The 12500-nt window shown below is 32.4% G+C and overlaps 1 protein-coding gene across 1 annotated transcript in view; it reads left to right on the top strand.

The window, feature by feature from the left end:
* The window catches only part of grm8a (glutamate receptor, metabotropic 8a), a 474494-nt gene that overhangs the window by 447109 nt on the left and 14885 nt on the right, over nucleotides 1–12500 (top strand). The window contains 1 exon segment of the mRNA XM_062066580.1: nucleotides 825–1191. Within this exon segment, the coding sequence (XP_061922564.1) occupies nucleotides 825–1191 (367 nt within the window).

The raw sequence follows: 12500 nt of genomic DNA, 5'->3' as shown, positions 1-12500 counted from the left end.
GAAATAATTTTTCCTTTTTAAAATTCCTATTATGTATTTCCTGAGCTTATACTCAGGAAACACGTCCCTGGACACATGAGGACTTTGAATATGACCATTGTATGATCCTGTAACTACTTGGTATCGGATGGATACCTAAATGTGTGGTATCATCCAAAACTAATGTAAAAGCATCCAAACAAGAGAAGAATAAGTGATTATTACTTTTGAACAGAAGAGTAGATGGAACATGTTGAAAGAGAAAGTAAGCAGATATTAACAAGTAGATTAATAATATATTTGTACAGTTTGTCCCTTACGTGTACAAAATAATAGGTGTATAAATGACACAATATGTTACTGCATGCGTCAGCAGACTAATTAGTAGCTTATGTTTGTTTACTTACTACTAAAAGACAAGTTGTCTTGTATGTCCACTATTTTATTTAAGGACTAATTGCAATAATAAACATATGTTTAATGTTCTCTAAGATTTTTTGGTAAAATAAAGCCAATAATGCCATTTTTGTGGTCTACTTTATTAAGAAAAGTACCGAAAAGTATCGAAATACTTTTTGGTACCGGTACCAAAGTGTTGGTATCGGGACAACACTACTGCGTCATCTCTTTCCTAATGGTCTTATATTCTTCACTCGCACTTTAAGTAAAGGAAAAACTAAGACAGTGTTGGACATCAAAATGCACTTTTTTACTTTCATTTTGGAAACTCACAAAATTTGGCAATACCATTTTGATTATCTGACAACAAACTGCACTCTTATTTTGTTTTGGCAGCTCTCCACGTGTTTTTCTTTTGTCAACAAGTCGTTCTTTTTCTGCGCCAGGTTCATCTCCCCGGCCTCCCAGCTGGTCATCACCTTCTCGCTCATCTCCGTCCAGCTCCTGGGCGTCTTCATGTGGTTCGCCGTGGACCCGCCGCACACGGTGGTGGACTACGGCGAGCAGCGGACCCAGGACCCGCTGTCGGCGCGCGGCGTCCTCAAGTGCGACATCTCCGACCTGTCCCTCATCTGCTCGCTGGGTTACTCCATCCTGCTGATGGTGACGTGCACGGTGTACGCCATCAAGACCCGCGGCGTGCCCGAAACCTTCAACGAGGCCAAGCCCATCGGGTTCACCATGTACACCACCTGTATCATCTGGCTGGCCTTCATCCCCATCTTCTTTGGAACGTCCCAGTCCGCAGAGAGGGTAAGTTCTACATCAAAAATTAAACCACGCGTGGGCCTTTTTGATATTTTACTTTTTTTTTTGTTTTTTTTGTTTTTTTTACATCATATTCACATAAATCATATATCAATTGTCTGCCCTAAATGTCAAAATATTTTTGTTTATATCCCACCCATACCACCCACCCCCCCTCCAAAAAAAAGAAAGAAACAACAACGTAATAACTACAAAAACATCAATTAAATGAACAAAAAATAAAATAAAATAAATAATACATTAATAATGATAATAATCAGAAATAAAATAAAATATAAACAGATACATATATATATATATATATATATATATATATATATATATATATATATATATATATATATATATATATATATTTATATATATATATATATATATATATATATATATATATATATATATATATATTTATATACACACACATACATAAACATATATATATATATATATATATATATATATATATATATATATATATATATGTATATATATATACATACATACACATACAGGGAGTAATCCCGTTTAAAAAAATATATATATATATTTTTAATTTTCAAAACCAATACAAAATATATTCTCTAAAGCTTCCCTCAATTTTGGTGAGTTTTAAATGTCTCAAAAGGATCTCAGTCATTGAAGTTCTACTTTCAACACTTAAATAGCTATAAATCAAGGTTTCTTAAGGGTTGGTAGGCCGCGAGCGCCCCCTAGAGGGCAGCCAAAAAACATCTGTGGTCTGTATGGGCCTTAGCAGTACTCAGTTGTAATACACTTTTCCACCACTTGTGGCAGTAATGACAATTGTTTTTTTTTCCGGGAAGGAACACCCGTTGACCCCAACAACCTGGGGCCGTACTTATCAAGCTTCTTAGAATGACTCCTAAGAAGTCTGCTAAGAGTTGACTTAAGAGTAAATAAATTCTTCGCTGAAAGCTGCACTTAAAAGTTAGTTATCAAGCGTCTTACTCACACTTTCAGCGAAGTGTAGGACTGAATCTTAAGTGTCACACTCAGAGCTGAATTACGACATTACTATGTGCCGTAAACGCAATTTTAGGTGACGTCATTTCTGTGTCCATAGAAATGACCAATCACGGAAGGGAATCCCTTGTCTAAGAATAAAGAAATATCTTGGAAATATTTAAGTGGACAATGGGAGTGTATATTTTGACAATAAACTACAAAATAATACAAAACAAACTAGTCCCCGCCGGCACTCACGCTACCGCTCCCTCTCTTCTCTCGCCCACACACTCACTGACGTCACTCACCTCACGGCCACACACATACGCTACTCTCATAACATTTTCTTTCCAATTCATTAATTAGGCAACTAATTTGAAACTGGTGTGGGTGGCTCTATATATACTAGCCCACTGCAGACACATGCAGAAATCAACAAGGAATCGAAAAGTATTAAATCTGTGACAAAAATAATATCCGCTCTGTCTAAACGATACCGTTTGATCAGCTGCTCGTCATCAAAAAAAAACAAAAACATTGTTCCGTTCCCTGAACGTTCGCGCACGTCTCTCTCGCCTCAGTGCCATCCCCTGCTGGCAACTCCTAACCACTTAAGACACCTCTGAAGGTCTCTTAAATATCGTGGAGAGTAGGAGTGATTCTTAGACTTAAGAACGTTGATAAAAAGCTTTTATTCTTAAGTTTGAGAGTAGGACTAAATTTCACAAATTCTCAGGACTTAAGTGTAAAATGGCACTCTAAGAAGCTTGATAAGTACGGCCCCTGACCTAAAAGTCCAAAAAACAAAGTGAGTAATCTAGTTACCTCTTCACTAGCAAAGTACATTATATATGTACTTGAAAGCATAATGTAAGCATCCCATTGTCCAGAATGACTAATTATTTGTACTAATAAACCAATTGATATGACAAAATTAATCATGTTTTGTTTGTTTAGTCTTTATTTGAAGGGACAATGCACAGAAACATTAAGCTCAAAGACAGATATGTTCTGTACCAGATTATCAATCAATCAATCAATCAATGTTTATTTATATAGCCCTAAATCACAAGTGTCTCAAAGGGCTGTACAAGCCACAACGACATCCTCGGTACAGAGCCCACATACGGGCAAGGAAAAACTCACCCCAGTGGGACGTCGGTGAATGACTATGAGAAACCTTGGAGAGGACCGCATATGTGGGGAACCCCCCCCCCCCCCCCTCTAGGGGGGGGGGGGGGGTTACCCACATATGTTATATATAATAACATATATTATATTATTATATAATAACATATAGTTATTAGAGCTAAATAGCTCATTTCCATCTGCAGTCCCTGGCTACCTAAATTAAAGGGATACAAAAATCATGCAATAAAATTATGACAATAAAAACATACACAAGTATTAAGAAAAAAGTCATAAAATGCCCTTTCATGGACACATACTTAATATACAATACAAGCACACCTCATTTACATCATCACACAAAGACAATACATGCTCATGTTCACATCTGTCATCATTTGTAAAAACAACCAGGATTTTAACACACACACCTCACAATTTACAATAAAAAATGCTCTCATGGATAAATATAATACACATTAGGTTGATGTGTCAAACATAATGTCCATCTTAGTGACCGTGTGAGCAGCTTTGATTGCTCCAAAGCCACTTTTGAACTTCAATTGTGAATGAAGAGTCATCTGTTAGACTTTTCAAGTTTATTGTGAGGTCCTTCCATTCCTGGGGCCGTACTTATCAAGCTTCTTAGAGTGCCATTTTACACTTAAGTCCTGAGAATTTGCGAAATTTAGTCCTACTCTCAAACTTAAGAATAAAAGCTTTTTATCAACGTTCTTAAGTGTAAGAATCACTCCTACTCTCCACGATATTTAAGAGACCTTCAGAGGTGTCTTAAGTGGTTAGGAGTTGCCAGCAGGGGATGGCACTGAGGCGAGAGAGACGTGCGCCAACGTTCAGGGAACGGAACAATGTTGGGTTTTTTTTGATGACGAGCAGCTGATCAAACGGTATCGTTTAGACAGAGCGGATATTATTTTTGTCACAGATTTAATACTTTTCGATTCCTTGTTGATTTCTGCATGTGTCTGCAGTGGGCTAGTATATATAGAGCCACCCACACCAGTTTCAAATTAGTTGCCTAATTAATGAATTGGAAAGAAAATGTTATGACAGTAGCGTATGTGTGTGGCCGTGAGGTGAGTGACGTCAGTGAGTGTGTGGGCGAGAGAAGAGAGGGAGCGGTAGCGTGAGTGCCGGCGGGGACTAGTTTGTTTTGTATTATTTTGTAGTTTATTGTCAAAATATACACTCCCATTGTCCACTTAAATATTTCCAAGATATTTCTTTATTCTTAGACAACGGATTCCCTTCCGTGATTGGTCATTTCTATGGACACAGAAATGACGTCACCTAAAATTCCATTTACGGCACATAGTAATGTCGTAATTCAGCTCTGAGTGTGACACTTAAGATTCAGTCCTACACTTCGCTGAAAGTGTGAGTAAGACGCTTGATAACTAACTTTTAAGTGCAGCTTTCAGCGAAGAATTTATTTACTCTTAAGTCAACTCTTAGCAGACTTCTTAGGAGTCATTCTAAGAAGCTTGATAAGTACGGCCCCTGATTAATATACAATCATGAGTCCAATGAAAATGAACATTCAAAATACATTTCTAATACAGATCATGATTTCTTATCTAAAGTGATAAAACTCAATCATGGATCAATTACAAGTTCAATTACAAATTAAATTACAGGTGCACTTATATAACCTAGTTTCATAATAATACTCATTATTAGAAACTCAATGTATCGTAATTCACATTTAAGTACTTTTCCAAACATTCAAAGTTGATAAACAATCAAGCAGAGGTAATAAATTAAAGTGTTGCGCAACAACCTAAATACACGCACCTGCGTTCCATCGGAAGTGCATCCACAAAGTGGCTAAAGCATATTAGCAGTGCAAAGCCCTTTGCCACTTTGCTAGACTAAACTGTTGCCTATAAATCGGCTGGATGATCAGAAGAAAATAAAACATAATTACCTGAGTAATTGAGGGCAAAAACAACACACCATGATAGTTAATCGAACACGGTGGCTCTATGGAAGAATGGCAGCGGTTAGCGCCTATGCTAAAACAGATGCTAACATAATATTAGCGACATGGCACATGATTGTGATTGTGGAATTCCGTTGATTATGCCACGGCAAAAGACTCACCTAATTATGAAGTTTACAAAGTGGGAGAATGAGAAGATATTGCAGCCACAGCAGGTACGGGAGGGGGTGGTGAAGTGAGCTGCACTTCCTTAAAAGGAAGTGAGCGGCAGGAAGTAACCCTCCACAATAAAAGTCTTTGCACTGTATGCATGTTTTCAATGGGAATTTTAAATATGGGTTACACTACAATCTCAAGATGTTGTCCAAATTGAACCAAAGTGTTTCTTCGAGAGCTGAAATGTCACAGGAAGTTACCCAGCTGCACGCTCTCGAATGTCAACAGTCGGCCTTATTTTGTCATCCTCCTCCCAAAGCAGCTCACTTCACCCGCGAGGCCACTCAAGCGTTCAATCAACACGGCCAAAACGGTTCAAATTAAAAACGGAAGGGGACAAAATGTCACTCGGATGTCTAGTACGGGAGAAATGGCCGAGATCCTATTGTTGCAAAGTGAAAGTGAAAGAGCACATACGGTCCCAGCTGGTGAATATTCAACAAAGGCGACCTAAAGAGGCCGTGACCTTGCAGGCTTTTCGCTGCGTCCGTGTTATTGTCGGCGTCACGTGTGTGCCAACACACACTTCTTCAGCGTGTGACATGTAAATGCACCTAATTAGACGTTGCGGCTTTATGTGTTTGTGTGCTATACAGCGTGCCGCGCGGCCGCCATCTCCACCGACTTTTTATGTGCCGCCGCTAATTGGCTTGAATAGGCTGTCCGGTGTGAGGAAGAGAGGAGAATAAACGGTAATGATGTGATGGGGACTTTAATGAGGAGAGGTGCACTCACGGTATGATTAGCAGGCCTTCACGTCGTCTCGCATCGTGCCTCCGTCATCCAATTAGTGATGCGATGGACGCCATATTTGATTGTGTACTCAGCATTAGTCTGTTAAAAAAAGAAAACATTAAAAAAGTTGCAAGATGGGTAACTTTATTGTTATGTTTATTTGCAGACAAAAGTGGAAGATATTGACTACGCCACAGCAGCACCAATGATAGTCCATTTCAAACCACTTTAAAATAATAATAATAATACATTTTATTTGTAAAAGAGCACTTTACATTGAGTAAACAACCTCAAAGTGCTACAGTGTATTAAAAAAAAATAAAATAAAAAGATAATACAAAATAAATAAAAATAAAAACTAGAACAGCCAAATTGCTAAACAAGTATGCATATATCTAAAAAAGGCTTTTTTTAAAAGAAGGATTTTTAAGCCTTTTATAAAAGCATCCACAGTCTGTGGTGCCCTCAGGTGGTCAGGGACTGGGAGCGGTAAAACCACAGCACAGCAAAAAAAAAAAACGACACTATAAAAAATACTTATAAATTATTTTCATATGTACACCCATCCATCCATTATCTACCGCTTGTCCCTTTCGGGGTGGCGGAGGGGTGCTGGAGCCTATCTCAGCTGCATTCCGGCGGAAGGCGGTGTACACCTTGGACAAGTCGCCACCTCATCACAGGGCCAACACACATTCACACCCTAGGGCCAATTTAGTGTTGCCAATCAACCTATCCCCAGGTGCATGTCTTTGGAGGTGGAGGGAGAACGGGGGAGAACATGCAAACTCCATCACAGAAAAAAACCCTGAGCCCGGGGATCAAACCCAGAACCTGCAGTGAGCGAACTCAACAATAACACACTTTTTTTCCAGCGTCCCTGTCAGCGTTTTATGAAATCTGTTCATTCAATACAAAATATTACGACTGTTAGCGGAGAAATATCCATAATTAAAGTCACACCGTTTTGTACGCCACAGGGTTCAAAGCGTTGGAAAAAATTAGCAACTTATAGCCCGTAAAATAAGGATGGAACGGACGCCATATTTTTATTGTGTACTCAGCATTCGTCTGTAAAAAAAATATAAAATAAACAAGTCGCAAGATGGGTAACTTTATTGTTATGTTTATTTGCAGACAAAAGTGCCATCCATCCATCCATTTTTTACCGCTTGTCCCATTCGGGGTCGCGGGGGGTGCTGGAGCCTATCTAAGCTGCTTCGGGCGGAAGGCGGGGTACACCCTGGACAAGTCGCCACCTCATCGCAGGGCCAACACAGATAGACAGACAACATTCACACTCTGTAGGTTGTCTGTGTATATATATATATATATATATATATATATATATATATATATATATATATATATATATATATATATATATATATATATATATATATATATATATATATATATATATATATATATATATATATATATATATATATATGCATATATATATATATATATATATATATATATATATGCATATATATATATATATATATATATATATATATGCATATATATATATATATATGCATATATATATATATATATATATATATATATATATATATGCATATATATATATATATATATATATATATATATATATATATATATATATATATATATATATATATATATATATATATATATATATATATATATATATATATATATATATTTATAGTAATGCCACTTATGTCTGATAAAAGCTACCAAAATGTCAGTAAAATTTTCTTTTCAGCATTTTTTTATTTTATTTTATTTTTTAAATAGTAATGCCACTTATGTTTGATAAGCAGCAAAAGCTAACAGTAAAATTGTCTCTTAAGCATATTTTCTTACTAATATATATATATTTTTTCATTGTTTTTATAGTAATGCCACTTGTGTCTGATAAAACCTACCAAAATGTCAGTTAAATTTTCTTTTAAGCATTTTTTATTATTATTATTTTTTTAATAGTAATGCCACTTATGTTTGATAAGCAGCAAAAGCTGCCAGTAAAATTGTCTCTTAAGCATATTTTCTTACGAATATCTGTTTTTAATTTTTTTTAATTTTTAATTTTTTTTTATATATAGCAATGCCACTTATGTCTGATAAAAGCTACCAAAATGTCAGTAAAATTTTCTTTTCAGCATTTTTTTATTTTATTTTTTAAATGGTAATGCCACTTATGTTTGATAAGCAGCAAAAACTAACAGTAAAATTGTCTCTTAAGCATATTTTCTTACTAATATATATATTTTTTTCATTGTTTTTATAGTAATGCCACTTATGTCTGATAAAAGCTACCAAAATGTCAGTTAAATTTTCTTTTAAGCATTTTTAATTTTTTTTTAATAGTAATGCCACTTATGTTTGATAAGCAGCAAAAGCTGCCAGTAAAATTGTCTCTTAAGCATATTTTCTTACTAATATATATATATATATATATATATATATATATATATATATATATATATATATATATATATATATATATATATATGTATATATATATATATATATATATATATATATATATATGTATATATTTTTTTTTTATAGTAATGCCACTTATGTCTGATAAAAGCTACCAAAATGTCAGTAAAATTTTCTTTTTAGCATTTTTTTATTTTATTTTATTTTATTTTTTAAATGGTAATGCCACTTATGTTTGATAAGCATCAAAAGCTAACAGTAAAATTGTCTCTTAAGCATATTTTCTTACTAATATATATATATATTTTCATTGTTTTTATAGTAATGCCACTTGTCTGATAAAAGCTACCAAAATGTCAGTTAAATTTTCTTTTTAGCATTTTTTTATTTTATTTTATTTTATTTTTTAAATGGTAATGCCACTTATGTTTGATAAGCATCAAAAGCTAACAGTAAAATTGTCTCTTAAGCATATTTTCTTACTAATATATATATTTTTTTTCATTGTTTTTATAGTAATGCCACTTATGTCTGATAAAAGCTACCAAAATGTCAGTAAAATTTTCTTTTAAGCATTTTTTATTCTTTTTTAATAGTAATGCCACTTATGTTTGATAAGCAGCAAAAGCTGCCAGTAAAATTGTCTCTTAAGCATATTTTCTTCCTATATATATATATATATATATATATATATATATATATATATATTTATTTTTTTTTTTATAGTAATGCCACTTATGTCTGATAAAAGCTACCAAAATGTCAGTAAAATTTTCTTTTCAGCATTTTTTTATTTTATTTTATTTTTTAAATAGTAATGCCACTTATGTTTGATAAGCAGCAAAAGCTAACAGTAAAATTGTCTCTTAAGCATATTTTCTTACTAATATATATATATTTTTCATTGTTTTTATAGTAATGCCACTTGTGTCTGATAAAACCTACCAAAATGTCAGTTAAATTTTCTTTTAAGCATTTTTTATTATTATTATTTTTTTAATAGTAATGCCACTTATGTTTGATAAGCAGCAAAAGCTGCCAGTAAAAATGTCTCTTAAGCATATTTTCTTACGAATATCTATGTTTTTAATTTTTTTTAATTTTTATTTCTTTTTTATATATAGCATTGCCACTTATGTCTGATAAAAGCTACCAAAATGTCAGTAAAATTTTCTTTTCAGCATTTTTTTATTTTATTTTTTAAATGGTAATGCCACTTATGTTTGATAAGCAGCAAAAGCTAACAGTAAAATTGTCTCTTAAGCATATTTTCTTACTAATATATATATTTTTTTCATTGTTTTTATAGTAATGCCACTTATGTCTGATAAAAGCTACCAAAATGTCAGTTACATTTTCTTTTAAGCATTTTTTATTCTTTTTTAATAGTAATGCCACTTATGTTTGATAAGCAGCAAAAGCTGCCAGTAAAATTGTCTCTTAAGCATATTTTCTTCCTATATATATATATATATATATATATATATATATATATATATATATATATATATATATATATATATATATATATATATATATATATATATATATATTTATAGTAATGCCACTTATGTCTGATAAAAGCTACCAAAATGTCAGTAAAATTTTCTTTTCAGCATTTTTTTATTTTATTTTATTTTTTAAATAGTAATGCCACTTATGTTTGATAAGCAGCAAAAGCTAACAGTAAAATTGTCTCTTAAGCATATTTTCTTACTAATATATATATATTTTTCATTGTTTTTATAGTAATGCCACTTGTGTCTGATAAAACCTACCAAAATGTCAGTTAAATTTTCTTTTAAGCATTTTTTATTATTATTATTTTTTTAATAGTAATGCCACTTATGTTTGATAAGCAGCAAAAGCTGCCAGTAAAAATGTCTCTTAAGCATATTTTCTTACGAATATCTATGTTTTTAATTTTTTTTTTTTTTTTATATATAGCAATGCCACTTATGTCTGATAAAAGCTACCAAAATGTCAGTAAAATTTTCTTTTCAGCATTTTTTTATTTTATTTTTAAATGGTAATGCCACTTATGTTTGATAAGCAGCAAAAGCTAACAGTAAAATTGTCTCTTAAGCATATTTTCTTACTAATATATATTTTTTTTTCATTGTTTTTATAGTAATGCCACTTATGTCTGATAAAAGCTACCAAAATGTCAGTTACATTTGCTTTTAAGCATTTTTTTTTTTTTAACAGTAATGCCACTTATGTTTGATAAGCAGCAAAAGCTGCCAGTAAAATTGTCTCTTAAGCATATTTTCTTACGAATATCTATTTTTTTAATTTTATTTTTTATTTTTATTTTTTTATATAGCAATGCCACTTATGTCTGATAAAAGCTACCAAAATGTTAGTAAAATTGTATTTTAAGCATATTTTTTATTTTATTTTATTTTTTTAACTAGTAATGCAACTTATGTTTGATAAGCAGCAAAAGCTACCAGTAGAATTGTCTCTTAAGCATATTTTCTTACTAATATCTTTTTTGAAAAAACATTTTTATAGTAATGCCACTTATGTCTGATAAAAGCTACCAAAATGTCAGTAAAATTTTATTTTAGGCATATTTATTTATTTTTTTATATTTTATTTTTTATTTATTTTTTAAATAGTAATGCCACTTATGTTTGATAAGCAGCAAAAGCTGCCAGTAAAATTGTCTCTTAAGCATATTTTCTTACTAATATCTTTTTATTTTTTTTAAATAGTAATGCCACTTATGTCTGATAAAAGCTACCAAAATGTCCGTACATTTTTTTTTAAAGCATATTTTGTTTGTGAATATTATATTTGCATGTTCTTACTAATCACCAGAATGTAGCAACACGTAGTGAACGATTTATTTTGAAATCCCAGAAGAAGAAGAAATGTGAGTACGGTAATTAGAGCAGGGATTATAAGTCATTTTACAACTTTGGGGAGAGTTTAGGCTCCAAAAAAGAAAGATGGAGGTTGACCTATTTCCAAACAATACAGAACTTCCCTGACTCTCTCTCTCTCTCTCTCTCTCTCTGAAAGGATGCAGGACTGTCCCCAGTCAGGTAAAGGAAGAAGCTTTTAGGGACACGCACACTTCTGCTTCTGTAGACTACATCCAGCTTGCCGACAATCTGTACATCTCCCCCACGCCACAAATCAATCCGACAGATATATGGCCGCCCACGCTCTTTACGCGAGCAGTAATCAATCCCAAAAGTAATCCGGAGCGGTGGCGAGCGACGGGGCGATGAGCGGGAGGAAGCGTAAATTGAGTTAGAAAAAGTCAACAAGCGGCAGAAAGATGTATTGTGCCGCCATCTTTCAATCGCTGGCAAGTGTCCTGTTTTGATGTGCGGTAGGGAGGGAAAGGATTCCTGGGTGGGTCTCGCGTGAGAGGAAGAGGGGGTCAATAAAATATTTGCAATAAAATATGCAAGTGAGTGTATATATATATATATATATATATATATATATATATATATATATATATATACACACACATATATATATACACATATATATACATACATATATATATATATATATATATATATATATATATATATATATATATATATATATATATATACATATATATATATATATATATATATATATATATATATATATACATACATATATATATATATACATACATATATATATATATATACATACATATATATATATATATATATATATATATATATATATATATATATATATATATATATATACATTATATATACATATATATATATATATATATATGTACATTATATATACGTTTTTTTGTTTGTTTTTTTGGCCACACCTTATTCAATGTGTTTTCTTTATTTTCATGACTATTTACATT

This window comes from Entelurus aequoreus, linkage group LG12, assembly GCF_033978785.1.
Source record: "Entelurus aequoreus isolate RoL-2023_Sb linkage group LG12, RoL_Eaeq_v1.1, whole genome shotgun sequence".
Taxonomy (NCBI): Eukaryota; Metazoa; Chordata; class Actinopteri; order Syngnathiformes; family Syngnathidae; genus Entelurus; species Entelurus aequoreus.
This window is presented reverse-complemented; position numbering and strand designations above follow the sequence as displayed.